This window comes from Sinohyriopsis cumingii, chromosome 5 (assembly GCF_028554795.1).
Source record: "Sinohyriopsis cumingii isolate HCF-2022 chromosome 5, ASM2855479v2, whole genome shotgun sequence".
NCBI lineage: Eukaryota > Metazoa > Mollusca > Bivalvia > Unionida > Unionidae > Sinohyriopsis > Sinohyriopsis cumingii.
In genome coordinates, this window is record NC_142965.1 from 4599839 (window position 1) to 4615428 (window position 15590).

General features: G+C 37.8%; 1 protein-coding gene across 1 annotated transcript in view; it reads right to left on the bottom strand.

The window, feature by feature from the left end:
• Positions 1 to 11317: 11317 nt before the first annotated feature.
• Positions 11318 to 15590, bottom strand: part of LOC149798558 (uncharacterized) — a 75389-nt gene continuing 71116 nt past the window's right edge. Inside the window, exon 7 of the mRNA XM_089957374.1 lies at positions 11318 to 13873. Within this exon, the coding sequence (XP_089813500.1) occupies positions 13674 to 13873 (200 nt within the window). The 3' untranslated portion in view covers positions 11318 to 13673. The remainder of the gene's footprint in view (positions 13874 to 15590) is intronic.

The window sequence follows — 15590 nt, forward strand, 5'->3', positions numbered from 1 at the left end:
GAACGACAATACTTTAACATTTCTTCCTGAAAGTCAAAAGGGTCGGAGGAATAGGCCTGATACAAAGCGTAGAAAGCTTCTCGTTGCTCGGTACACATGTTGTCGGAGTCGTAATAGTGAGCCTCAGATAAATGGGGTAGAACGGCATGTTGATTTGCCTTCGGTATTGAAAAAGTGTGGAAAGTACCCTTTAGCCATTTCTGTCATTCCAAACGTTTCAGGCATTCGACTCAATGGCATGGCGAAATAGCTCATCGAATCTTTAAACTGTACTTGTCCCACTTGCATGGAAATGAGCTTGGCTCCGTTTAAAGTGACTTTAGGACGTTCGGTGCCATGTTCTGTATAGTATCTGAGAAGAAAATGTCCATCGTATCCGGAGAAAATGTGAGCCATCACCGTGGCATGACGATGACAATCTCCGTAATGTTCGATGTCCTCTTGGCTCCACTTTTCGTCGACGGGGTCTATGACCCATTGAGCGAAATCGGCTAGCGTGTTCGGTCGTCGAAAGATTTTGTCACGTCTTCCAAGAATCTTACTGCAGTGAGGGCAATGACTGAAAATAGGTTATTGAATGCACTTCTCGCACGCTCGATGTGCCACGCAGAAATTAGGAATGTGAGTGCCGGTCTCTTGCATGCATTCAAAATCTAAAAAGATGAAATTGCCTTTCTTCTTGTGACCGTCCTCTTTCTCTGGTGGGGGTTGGTATTTTTGCACGTAGCATTGGTGTTCCAAGTCCACGATGTGGTGACAAATGTGACATTTTTTCTTTCCTCGACATACGTGTGTCTTGACATTATTGGTACATAGACCTTGTCTAAACGTAGGGCACAATCTCAGGAGTTGACAAACACATTTCTGTTGTGTCTTCAGATGTTGTTGGTAACAGGCAGGGCTGACAAACGTGCGCAGACAAGCATAACAATGCACTGGTTCTTGCCCTTCGTTCAGACAGGGTTGAGAGGCCAAAAATCCTGAGCATTTCGATCCGCAATGCTTGTGTTGCTCTCGATTCTTATAGCCATAGTCACATTTCTCACAGTAATAACCGTATCCCAGGAATGCGGTGATACTGGTAATGGCATCGAAATGTTCATCGTGATGATAGAGGTGAATGTATTTTCCATCCTTAAAGTCTTTCCCTCGAAACAACAGAGGCCTGCGCACTTCTTGAGGGTGCACTTTCAAGGTGTAGAGTGGAGCTAGGATATCTTGCAATTTTTGCATCTCAGGAATGCCACAGGGTGTGTCTTTGGACAGACCAGCTTGTTGCAACAGGAGTTCTGCTTCACTTCGTTGTTTGGCTCGGTCCGATTTTTGAATAGTTTTCCAGGCTCTTTTCCATTCTGCCGTGTCGTTCGTATTGGAATAGGTTCGTCCCACCACGATGGCACGGGCTAAGCACATCTGGTCTTGAGGGTTGTTAATTTGGACGAGACTCTTTTTGGTGCTACGAAGACCGTTCACCAATAAGACCTTTTTGCGCTGTCCGGTCCCTTGAGGAGGAGATACGTGGGTCATGTCCACTGTGGCTTTTCCATCGGTGATGTCAAACTGGTCATTGGATTGTTGTACGTGTTGAATCTTGTCCATGACTTTGAAAGCGGTCAATTCTGCAGTGCTGCTAAGCTCGATCCAAACAGGGGATTTCAAGCCGTCGTGTTGTATGGAAAGTTTCAAACGATCGTCTTCTTTGGGCTGACATTGTCGGATGAGTGTGGTAAGCAAAGAATCCCAAATCTCGGTGACGAACCTTTCTGCTTTCTGCAAGGGTACTTCTGACTTGAAATCTTTGAACTTCAATGTGTATTTGTAAGCCGTGGTTCTAAATTTTCTAGAGGGACGCTTTTCCGTCTCTTGAATGGAATAGTACTTTTCAGGATTGACTAAGGGTGGTGAACTTTGTTTAGAGGAAAACTCTCTGGGTTTGGATTCTGGTTCACTCATGTCCTCTTCAAAAATCACTGGCATGAATTGTGCCAAGACTTCAGCCCTGGTACGAGGCGGTAGATCACGTTTCTGCCTCTTACTTTCTTCTTCTTTCTTCTTGAATGAGTTGGATCGTTTCATCTTGATAGCAAAACGTCAAATGACTAAAATTTAAACAATATGGGGTACTTTATAGTCGTGGCAGACCAGCGTATATAAAGGGCGTGTGTCTGGTCCTTCCACTATTCATTTCACTCTCAAACCGAGCACAACGATTGACGAGACTTCACAAATCGAACGTTTCATCAGAGCGTTGCGAGGAGTCTTTAGAAAATGTTCTTCAGACCAGTCGTCGGACTACTCTCCTTCCTCTCGAGATAAAGTCAAGATACTTGCTATATCTGTCAGAAGAAAGGGCATTGGTCTTCAGAGTGTCCAGACCGTCAAAAAAGCAAAACAGGGGCTAAAAGAGATAAAAGTCAAGATACCTGTTATCTTTGTCAAGAAAAAGGATATTGGTCCCCAGATTGCCCTAAGAAACAACAGGAGCAAGAAGAGGCGAGTGATGGAGAGGAAGAAGAGGAGGAAGAAAGCAGACAGGTGAAGAAAAAGAAACAGGAGAAGAAAAGAAGGGAAGAAAGTGAGGAGGAAGAGGAGGAAAAGACTGACTGAAGAAATTGAAAAAACAGAGAGAGTGAACAAAGAGATAGAAGAAGTCAATGAACTTTTTAAAGTGCTATGTTGTGAATTGTGAATTGGATTGTGAATATTTATAAAAGAATAAATTAGGTATAAAAGGTAAGTGTCTTTTAGTTTTGATTTTAAAATAAGAACCTACACTCACACACTCCATCATTCACACGTACTATAGGGGTAAAATGTTTTGGTTTTTTTTATATAGTTTTAATGGATGTTGGCAATTGAAAGACTATCTCTTTTCGAGAGACATGGGTGGCCCTGAAAAGGGCCTTTGGGGGTAGGAGTGAGTTTAAACAATCAACTTTAGCTGCCTTAAGCCTTTGCCACGGCCAAGGCCTACTTCTGGACTGCGTAATGTTGATGATGATGATGATTTGGTTGAAATCACTAAGGGTGGTATGGTAGGCTTAGTCACAGGGTTAGATTGTTTAGCTCGGGAAGGTCGTATTCTCTTCGGTCATAATAAAGAAGTCTGATAAATTTGTTTCAGACTTCTTAACTCCGCTAAAATGTCTAACAGTACCGTGACCGTTTGATTTTCACACCCTTGTTTCTTTGCTGCTTCTTGTTGTTGTTGTTTTTTTTTTCTTACCTCTTCTTCTTGCTGCTGTTGCTGTAGGAGAAAAGCTTGTTCCGCTTCCTTTTGGTGTTGTATAAATTTCTCCAATTCTTCTTTCTGTCTCTGTCTAAAATTCTCCACGTGCGGTAATGAAGGGGAAGGTGGCGAAGGTTCCGGAACAAATTCTTGCAAGGCAAGAAAATCGACAAAATCCCAGTTCACCTCTTCTGAAAGTAAGTCTGGGTTCCCTTGGGTGGTTTCCATGGCTGGTGCACCCCAATTTATCGTTTTCTGAGTTTCCGTCATGTTGAAAAACTAACGCATGGATTGACTGCGCACAGGCGCTAACGAATCTATATAGGACATGTGACGGCACAGACTGCTCTCTTCGGATTGGACGTGGGCTGACTGAATTTTGTAACGCGTGTTTGGATTGGTCAATGAACTCAATCCGTTTCAATCCTTCCTCTCCCTATAAATAAGCGCAGTTCACTGCATTTCTTCACCTGTTCGCGGCACCCCCAACATGTGAACCGACGTGCAATCATCAACTCTTGTGTCTTCCATGATGTTCCGGACGGACATACCAATGTATGTCCGATCCAAGTGGACAGTTGTCCACAGGACAAACACCAGCCTGTGGATAAGAAGAATATATGTGGAGAGGCAAGGATGCCTAAAGAGAGTACTAATACATGGCCCTGCAGTCAGGCGAAGCTTGAGAAGAAGAAGATCTCACACATGCCCTTTATGTTAATATTAAGGGTATATTAACATAAAACCAAAGACCCTTTCCAGGGCCCCTTCATAGGTCTCGAAAAGACCTTGACTTTCATTGCCTGTCCCATTTTTAAAAAAAATGTCTGTTGTCTATATTGTGTGTGTGTGTGTGTGTTCTATCCCTCTCCCCTGTTCAATTTTCATAGACCCATAAGATCGGGACCGAATTAAAATAGGGCCCCGACCCTGTTCCATTTCCCCTTGTCGCTAAACAGACCCACGATTTATTCCCATGTTCAATTCCCCTTGTCGCTCAACAGTCCCACGATTTATTCCCATGTTCAATTCCCCTTGTCGCTAAACAGACCCACGATTTATTCCCATGTTCAATTCCCCTTGTCGCTCAACAGTCCCAGGGGTTTTCGTAACGTTAAATTTCCCACTGTCGTCAAATCGTCCCACTTCACTACTGGTACAGTTTCTTCAAGATGTTCACGTCAAAATAATACTCTCTCTCTCTCGGAAATCGATATACTCGTCAAGAGTGTGCTGCAATTTCCGATACGCAATCTGGACAATACCACGAACAAAACTTCTAGGGGTAATTTGAACCGATGGAACAGTGATGTACACAAAGAATCTTGAAGAATGTAACAGTGGTTACTAATATTACAAACGGATCAAGGATAAATATTAACGATTCTTTTTTAGTCATCTGACGTTCGAGCAGTGGTAATTATATCCACCCTCGTAGTTACACATTATAACGTTATCATGCATTCATCAAATACAGTCACTCATTACATACGGTTTATGTACGTATATATAACAGCCTGGAAAGTTATGATAGCGATGCCACAGCTCGGGTTTTCTTTGTCTTAACTGCCATTCAATCGTTCGTTAGGTAAACTATTATTTCAAATAAGAGGACTAAATTAGTCAGTTTCCAAAAAAACATTAAATTGTATCCACTTTAAATTGGACAATCATATGCACTTGAAATGGGGCAATTATATCCACTTGAAATTGGGCAATTATATCCACTTGAAATTGGGCAATTATATCCACTTGAAAATTGGGCAATTATTATAAGCAAATAGTTTGTTGCTGAGTAAATAAATGCGATAATATTCTGCATAATAAATTTTATTCTAGGGTAAAACTCAACAATATTTTAAAACAAGAACACATTTTACCCAAAGACGGATCTAAAAATTTCGTTTCTTATATGTGTATGGGGAGCATAAACGAGTACGAAAGGGGCATATTTTTAACATCTAACCTGTAAAGAAAACTTGCTTATGGAAACGCTATAATAGCCTTGTCTGGCATTAAGTAGTTATGACGAAATGAAATGGAATTTAGGAACTATCATTTGAGTTCAAGCACTTCTTAGAATGTTAGCGTATTTCACTCATGAGGCTTAATTTGTCCTTGTATTCTACTGTGAGAGCTGTTTTGTCATTTTTGTAAAATGATTTCAGTGCTATTTGTGGCGAGTCATTTAAATTTAAGTTAGGAATTTAGTCCTCATACAGGGATACTTTAAAGTGCAATATTGAGTACATGGCATGGCGATGAACTGTCACGCCTGTTGTCGTCTGTCACATTTCAAATAAAAAACGTGTTCACAAAGAAACGTATTCAATGCATCATTTCATCTTAGTGAATTTGAGGCTAACGTATCTTTAGCAAGGTATATGCTCTTAATGGATTCGTTGGAGCATATCTATTCAAAACTATCAAAGAGTGAAGTAAAATGGGTTCAGTGGACATTTATGATACTCATATACTAGTAATAAGTACAGCTTGAACAAATATTTGCTGTGTAATATATATGGAATTATTGTTAATAAACAGCGACAATGTCATTATGAATTAAATTTATATGATTGCAATTTGGACCTGCTTTGCTCCAAGAGATCATCACCTGTTGAGTATTACGGATGCATCTGTTATCTATCGTTGTGTCATACCGTACTGAAAGTAGATTTTAAATGTTAATTACATCAGCCCCCCCCCCCCCACACACACACACACTTCACATCCGAGAGGTTGTGTGGGACCAAAACTTTCAGGGAGGCTTTAACGTGTTGATTTGCAGCAGCATCCCCTCCCCATCACTGGACTGATTCAGGACGCTATTTGTTTGGCAGGTCGGGCCCTTACGAAACCGACCCAAAGCAAATGTTTTGTTTAAATAAATATAGGCAAAAGAGTAAACAGCTTGAGGATGGCGTTCATTTATAAAACCAGTTGCGATTGGTGCAGATGTATGTGGGGAAACTGCGAGTACAGCAGTGCTCATACTGTGTACAACAGAAACGAGTCTATGTATGATAATGCCATACTGGAAATGTTGTTTTGGTATCAGAGCCGCATATTTGCTTATCTGGTTTGCAAGGGTTGTGGTGGTAACACCAAACCTGTATACTTTAAAAGAATAGAAATGAGGGCACATAAGCAGTTTGACTAGGTTGATGCAGTCACACACACAAAAATATTTCACAGGATTGTGAATGCTAGAGAATGCACATTTAAGCAATGTCTGCAACCGAGAGACTGGGGGCTTCTGATAAGCCGAGAGTATGAGAATATGCAGGGCAAGAACATGTTTACGGCCAATTCTGAGCCAAGGTGACCCTCTTAGTTCCGGCTCCCAAGCAAAGGGTTGAGCCTACAGTTACGACTCTTAGGCACGGGACTGGGTATCCAGTTCCGGTCCTAGGCGCGGACAGAGACTCTATTTCGTCTACCAGACTCAGATCATAGCGTTGACGCCCTGATAGAGGAACTGTTTGCCCCCAGGCCTTTGGCACTGTCAACCATTTTAGAGCAGAAAAGAGTACATTGTGATGGCGAAAGACTACTGCGCCAAGGTGAAAAGCAAAGGCTCGTGGCATACGATGTAACATTTCTTGATGCAGTGGCGTTTAGTATGCAGAGCAACTTCGGTAAGGAGCTCAAGAAACATGGCGACCTGAAGTTTATCCCCGTGTTGATAGCACAGCTGGATAAAGGAGAGAGGATGAAAGGGAGGAAGACTGGGGTAAGAAAGAAAGAGGAAAGAGTGAGAGTTGAAAACAGAAGAAGAAATGAAGAGTGCAAGAGAGAGACGAAAGTGAGGAAAACCAAGAAGCAGTCAGAGAGGATGAGAGAGGAAGAAAGAGGACGAATGAGACGAACAAAGAAAATAAGACATAAAGGAAGATGCAGAGTGGAACAAAGGATGACGGGGAGGAAGAGAGAGAGAGGGAAAGACAGGGGACTAGAGAGAGAGAGAATAATAGAGATGAAGACAGGCATAGGAAGGGGAGGGGGAAGACATATGAAGAGAGAGGAAATAAGAGAGGTAAGAGGAAGGGAGGATGACATGGAGGAAGAGAGAGAAGACAGGACGAACAAGAGAGAGGCAGTAGAGAGAGAATAAAAGAGGAAGACAGAAAGAAAGATATTGGATGAGAGAGAGGATGACGCAGATAAGGAGAGAGAGGGAGAAAAACAGAGGAAGGCATAGAGCAGAGGCAAATAGAGGAAGGTCTGAAGACAGTTGATGCCTTTAAATGAAAATATATTTAAGCATACACTCTGATAAAGAAGAATCCATATACATTCAATTACAGAATGGATCAGTTAATTTACCATGTGCTATGCATTTCGTTTAATTACATATAATTACATGTATGATATTTCACATTTAGGATTTAGCTTATTACCAAAAAGGGGGCCCCGAGTGGCCGAGTGGTCTAAGGCGCTCTCCGTTACGGATCACTGCCATCTCACCTCTATCTGCGTGGGTTCGAGTCTCGGATTCGGCCAATGTGGGTATGTGAGAAAGCTTGCCAGTAGCTTCTCGAGGGTCGGTGGTTCTTTCCAGGGATTTCCCGGGTTCCTCCCCCATCATTAATAATGGCCGCCATGTATAAGCATATCGTGTGCTGAAAAATGGCGTTAAACCCTATAACAAGAACAACATTACCAAAAACTCCATGAATGAAAAGACACTGATTGTTTGTGGGGCTGGAGGAAAGAAATAAATTGAAGGGGGAAACTAATTGGTTGGGGTATGGTAATAATTGCTTGGGGGATGAAAGAACTAGATGGGGAAAGAATCATCTAGCCAATTCTTTAAGCTAGCTGATTCTTTCCCCAGGTAAACATTTAGCAGGGGAAAAGAATTGACTGTTAAACCGGTTCTTGTTTTTGTTTGTCTTTCATTATTATAAACTCGATACTCCTGGCTGCTTTCATTTACTAGCAGGGAGATGTTACCCCGCAGCAGATTGTACGTTTCCCTTCCTATTCACATTCCAAAGTGTATGGTATAAATGAGCTACAATGAATGTAAAAGAGCAGCTGGATTTTCAGTACCCAGCTTCATACATTTTATCTAGGTCCCGGTCTGATGCCTTTCGTTTGTTGCCTTTTCCCAAATTTGTCAAACCCTTCAGTTTCATTTTTAGAACAATTCCACATTTGTCAAATTGAATGTCATTTATTATTGAAGCACTATATGACTTTGTGGAAAGATAGTGATCAATTGATGAAATGATGATGGTTCGAATTAATTATCACCTTTTTTTTTCCTAACAGACAAGATGAAATGGGCAATGTGATGATTTAGTTCTGATGGAGCAATATGCTATGAGAATCATTGTTCCCCTTCACTCTGAAAAAACGTCATGAAGGATTTCAAGTTGCCTTCAGTCTTTTCTTCATGTGGGTATTTGCCTGTTCTTCCAGGGAGGCATCAACATCATCATAAGTCATTTTCTTAAATCTGTCCCGTTGGGTAATTTGAAAATCAATTTCTGGAAGATTTTCATTATCACAGAAATTACTAATTCTACTGCAATTTCTCTGGTACTCAGATTTTCCATTTTAATTGTGGTTGCAGATGCCATAGACAAGACAGATGTGTAGATCAGGAATAAGGAGTAGAAAATGAAAGGGGAGGTAAGTATGTTCTGACCAATAAAGTAATTCACCAGTGCAAAAATAGAATGATCAAAATTATTTTATTAGTAAAGTTGGTAATTCCTTCCCTAGAAAAAAATTAAAAATAACACAAAAAAGCCCAAAGTAAATAATTTTTGAAAATAATGGAGCATCTGCAATATTGTTAATTAATTGGCTGCAATGTGTCCTTTGGCCTTATGCTTACTGCCCAATAAAAAAATGACCAATGTGACTGAACACCTTAATTACATATTGAAATATTAAAGAACCGAAAATAATTTATTTATTTCATGCTATTATATGCATTATTTTATAATTATACATTTAGTTTCTAATAAAAAAATTTAAAAAAAAATAACCTAGTGTGTTTTTTGTCTTAACACTTCAGATTTAATTACTAAAAGCTATCGACCCCATAGCCTTAATAGCAGTTCCTGAGAAATTATGCTGGTAGTGCACCATTCAAGTCACAAGCTCGATGCTTTAAACACTGAGACACCATGGCTAATCTAGGTGGGTATGTCAGTGGTTTGCAAGTAATGACCCTGGCAGGAGGAAGGCTGGGGTAAGGACATACCCCGGAATCTATGCTATGCAAATTACCTACCCTTGTAGTGCCCTGAAAGTGTATATGTACTTTTAGAGTGAGGCAATAAACAGTTTCTAAGTTATGAACTGGTTGCTAGTCTACAGGGAACAGTAGAAGAAACAGGACAATACTGGTTTCATAAGCAATGACCTATTCAAGAGGGCTCTCAAAACTCACTTATTTTGACTGCAAGAACAAACTTAAAGATCTAATAATGTTTCCTACCTGAAATATTCTCAGCATGTTTTTTATTTTTTAATGTTTTTTCTAATTTCATGGTGTTTTGTTTTTGTAATAATATTATTATGTTTTTTATCTTATAGGTGTTGTCTAATGTTGTAAAGCGCTTAAAGCTTCTAAAGATTAGGTGCTATACAAAGTCCTCATTATTATTATTATTTATATTATCAGCAATGTTTAGAACAGCAGAATAAACCACATTTTCTGTATGAATATATACAAAAATATATGTCAGAGTCTGGAAAAAGAGGAATTAAATATATAAACCCTGGCAACCACACTCCAACATGCCTTGAGTTCTAAAGCAAAGTAATAAAAAAGAAATCACACTGTTCATGTACAGTAACTTGCTAACGGTGAAAGACCTAAGTTTGTATCATGAGGCAGTACCTTCTTTTAGGGCCTGCGATATCATCTTAGTTCATGATCGAGCCAAATGTGTGGCAATGGAAAAAGTAACAAAGATGAAACTTTACACTGATTCAAGTAATATAGACTTACTATATACACTTAATGGCTAAATATCAAAGAAAACGTAATTTTGTGAACCCAATTTCCTTTGCTAAAACATCTTCGTTTCCAGGACAGGAATTTTCATCAGGACTTCCTTTTGAAGCTTCTCATTAGTTCTGAATCAGAACTGACCAAACTTTACATGACAGATGGAGTACAAGGGGCCAAGCAGGCAAAAACATGGGTCTAATCAGCAAGAAAACAAAGTTGGAAAACCAAATTTCACCCCTTTTGCTCATGCATGAGCCTCATGGGCAATCCAAAACCACTTCTCTTACACATCTAAGAAAGTCAATACAAAAAATTCTCTGAGATGTACATGGGTTCAGATTGAAACTTTTTCTTCTACCCTCCATTAAGTGAGAATGAAGTTGAGCTCCAGGCCTTGATGAATAAAAACAGGCATTAATTATTATGTTTGCATGTTTTTAGTTCAGTCTATAAGAAAATACAAGCATATTGAAAATACAAATTGAAACATAAACTAAGACCAAAAATCCAGAATGTTTTAATCTTTCATATATATTGTCTGAAAAGGAATATAATCAACACCAATATTAATAGATATTGTTGCAACATAATGCTGCAAACCTTTGTTTGTACCAAGCTGTTTCACTTCTTGTATAAAGTTTAATTTATAAACTAACATGTGTCAGTTACCATGGCTGATTGGTTGAGTATCTATGCTGAAATGTATTTATTAGGATTCCTGATGTATACAAGAATTATCTGGAGCAAATCAGGAATGGCAACAAGCAGTGTATGATCCCTATACATGTACTATGTATGAACCAAATTTTCAAGGGTAATCATGAACTTTCCTGACTTATTTCATAGGAGTTAATTGCAATTGAATTTATCAAAGGCCAGTTTCTAAAATCTTTAATTGTGTATGACAATTAAAAAAATTCTAAATAAAATATGTCTATGTCTACTATATTCTATATTCTACTGTTCCACAACAAATACTGTTCTACATCCTACAAGTACAATACTCTTTAAGTCTGGAATATCTGCATCCATAATCATCCCTTCACATGAGTATTGTCGCAGAATTGCAACCGAGTGGGTTTTTGGACTAAATGAATAAGACAAACACAATGTGAGAAAGATGGAAATTTATGAATGAATTAATAAAGAAAAATATATGATGTAAAAATACAATGATTCTCTCACGCTCTCAACATACGATTTACTCAAATCACTCTACACAACATTCACACATCGAAAATAAACCTAAAATATTAAATCAAAATGAAGTACAGATCCAAGAAACCTCATGGACTGCACATACGCTTCAAACAGTATTTTACACAGTAAGAGACTCACATAATGTCGAATATGAATTCTATTAAGATTCAAAATAATTTTAAGAACACAACTAAGATTCAAAATAATCTTATGGATAAAAAAAAATGCAATGGAACAACAATTGATCCAAACGTATGCTTCTAGACCCCTTGTACAGTTGTTCGATTCCTTGGGTTGGTCCACACTCTTATCGACCGCTCGCACCCTTTATGAATCCACCACGAGTACAGTCATACGTTACATGTACAGACAGCATACAGCACTTTTTCTAATTTGCTACGTCTACGTCTGTGGCACAGACATATATACATACATACGTATCGACAGCACGTAGCATTAAATGTTCTGGAAACTCCAGATAGCTCTAAGCAACTTTAGACGGCTTCGGACAGCTTCAGACCGCTCTAGTCATATTCACAGTCACATTGACAATCACACTTCATAGACACAATCACAGTGACAGTCACAATCAGCTACAACAACAGTCAGAATTAGCCTCAAACACAGTCAGCTAAAAACACAGTCAGCTATGAACACAGTCAGCTACGAACACAGTCAGAATCAGTTACAATAAAACCAAATTGGTCATAATAGTTTCTGTATAATCTCTAGATATACGATAATACTTTAACCTCTACCGGTTACTTGTAATTCAATACTTTAAATCTGCATTGTAATAAATACATTATTACGCGAGAAGACATTAAAAACCGAATAAGTTTCGCATATCAAATGAAAATGTAAATTTAACACTTACCCCTATGGCTGGAGAACAATGGAGAGTGTATACTCCTTGACGTGATCCAAAAACGACCAGTGTGGTTTTAGAAATTGGTCTTACTTAAATCCATAGGAGAGTGAGTACAAGTCAGGGTAGAATACCCGTGCATATCATGTTAGTCATGTTACCTCGTCACAAGTAATCTATGTGGCTAGGTACATGTTAATACAGTCACTTACCTAGAAAAGCAAATTCACCCTAGATAACGTTGTACGCATGTACAACGAGAAATAGTCGAATAGTTTTAAGACAAAACCAAGTTATTTCTTTGCCTAATTCTGTGATAAATATCCAACAACTGGAATGTTTACTGAAACTGACACACCTTTGCTGTTAAATATTTATATAACCAAACTCTAATCAAACTATGCTACATCATACTGAACTTGCATAGACATTCTATGTTTAAAAATGTTCAGAAGGACAGTTGGTCTTTGAATTATAATTAGTTCAAAAGATCTAATAAATATTACTGGTTATAAAAGAGCACAAAAATATTCCACTGGAGCGATGGACTGTTTACATGTAAAGGTCAGAATTAATAAAAATTTTTCTTCTTCCTTCTCTCCTGTTTCCATTAATATAAAAACTATGTGATACACAGAATTTCAAATGTGCAATGATTTAATACTAAATTTATGAAACTCATTGAATAATTTCCAGATTTTGCAAGCCAAGGGTCACAAAAGCTGGATGTTATTCAGCTTGTTTCCTAAATTCAATATTAAATCTTTACCCATTTGAGATCACCTTAGTATCAGGTTAAGATGAAATCCATCAGTTTTCTCACTGCAGGTACTTTGATCATGCAGCTTTGGGTGAACCAAACTCAGTAATTCAAAATAACTAAAAATGAAAATAAACCAACCTTAGGTAATGCTGTAAACAGTAATGAAACCCCAATCACAGTTGTGTTCATGTATAATAGAAGACCATTATTAGCTACATTGAAGAGAGGCTCTATTGTTAATATAACTATATGGAACTTTCATTTAATATATAGCATATTATGTAAGCTGAAGATTATACATTTGTATTTATTAGACATAAAATTGTTGTGCTAATGTCCATCCATACACCTGTATGCCAGTATATGAATAAGTCTTCACATTTGTGTGCATCCATCCCAATTCCAGATTTCCATTATACCAGTTTTGTGACATTTTACTTAATTTTGAGCTTCTACTTAAGGCAAACAAATCAGTTTGTTACATATTGACAATATTGTGACCTGGTATTCAAAATTATTTCAAACAAAAACGTTTTGTTTGTGTATGATGAAATTAATATGTGATCATTAAATGTTTCGTACTATCATTTAAAAAGACAGATAGAAGCTTCTCTAACTAGAATTCTATGATGCTGTCTTAACGTTTAATTGATGTCAGTTTCTTTATATCTTTTCCACAGACAAGGCATTTGGTCTGACTCCTGGCACAGAGGCTGCAAGCTATCATGTGCTGGCATGGCTCGTAACAGATGGAAACTGGCTGAATTTTACAGTAGACACATTTATGGCAGACACTCATTGGCATCATTGTTCTTTGTCTTGAAGTAAAACCAGGATCTGTCATGTATGCAAGAATAATAATATTAATATTAATTAAAATAATGGAAGGATATGAAGAGACAGAGGGTTGTGTGTGTGTGATTTGGATTTTTTGACATAGCTTTAACAATTTTACAGTCATATCACTATGATGTCTGCAGTGTGGCAGTTTATAGTGATGTCTAGCACTGAGGCATAATGCTGCAGACATGTGGCACCATGTCCCACCCAGTTACATTATCCTGACACCAGGCTGACCAGTCCTAACACCAACATCCTAATGCTGAGCACCTAGCAAGTGCAGCTATTAGTACCAGTTTTATAAGTCCTTGGTATGACTTGGCCAGGGTGTTATGTATATTTGATTTAATTTATATTTGATTTAATTTAATCTTTTTTAAATAAAATTCATTACATGTCAAAGAAATGAAATTTTGTTTCCTTGGAATTTGATATTTTTCAGAGATTACTTTGACCTGAATGTCAGTCATAAACACTGATCTTTTGCTGACCTAGTTCCTGGCCTTGAGTGACAATCAAGTAAACAACTTTTGTTCTTTAATTCAATTTTAATGTGAGAATGATAATAGTGAAATCGAGGCTGTACTGGTATACGTGATCTTAGACATGTGAATACCTTCTAAACTGTTCTTGAATGTGATCACGTGACCCTCATATGGGAAACTGTTTTGCGTCTCAGGTTACTGTATAACCTTTGTTTGTAGAGAAATTAGCTAGTCGGGCTTCTAAACACTGGGGCGTTAAGGTGTTCATTTTATTATGACCAGTGTAGAGTTATATTTTAATTTTTATTCAAATTATTTGGATTCTAAAAGATTAATTATTTTTCCTGGAAATATCTGAGTTCATACAGAATTCTTGGACAAAGAGTTTTCTTTAAATTTTATTTGGAAATTCAAACACGGGAATATTGTATGTGGACTCGAACTGTAATTCATTAAAACATTTCATTACTAGGTCTTCTAAAATTTAATTCGTTGATTATTCTTGGATTATTTTTGGATTTGATTCTTAAAACCATAACTTCTTATTTTTTCATTCTTACAGTGTTTTTCTAGCAAAATAAATTATTTGTTATATTTTTCAAAGCTTGGTGTTTTCACTCTTTCTCTTGTTACTGTTGATTCGAGCCTAAACAAGTAAGATAAGAAGGGTTCGAACCCATGACCTCCCACACTGAGACGGATGCTCTAACCACTAGGCCACCTGAGAGGTCTGAGACAGAGGGGAGAAGGGGAAAGCAGAACATACAGCTATTGCTTGTATCTTTAGTATAAATAGACAGTTTCATCAACTGAATCAAGAATAAAATTGTAAAAGCAAATAAAGGTAAAGACTGCACAAATATACGATATATATAATTCAAAAGCATAATGTAAATTATCAGACAACATCAGTTATGAATTTGTTTTGTTTTAGTTTTTAAACACTGTTAAGTTGTGTTATAACATTAAACAAATATTTGCTTGTGCACTTTTATGTAATCCCACCTCACCACCCTCCAAAAAGCTGAAAAATGGCATTCAGAAGTTTGATTTGGTGTCTTTTTCTTCTGATTATGATGATGGCAAATGCCATCCTTGGTTGGCAAATGGACTCCAGTATGTGGAACTAGTAGTATTGTATTAACCATTTTTACTAATCTCTTTTTATTTAGGCTTGACATTTCATCCAGCTAAATATAAAATATTTACTACCTCTTGAATCTTCATAG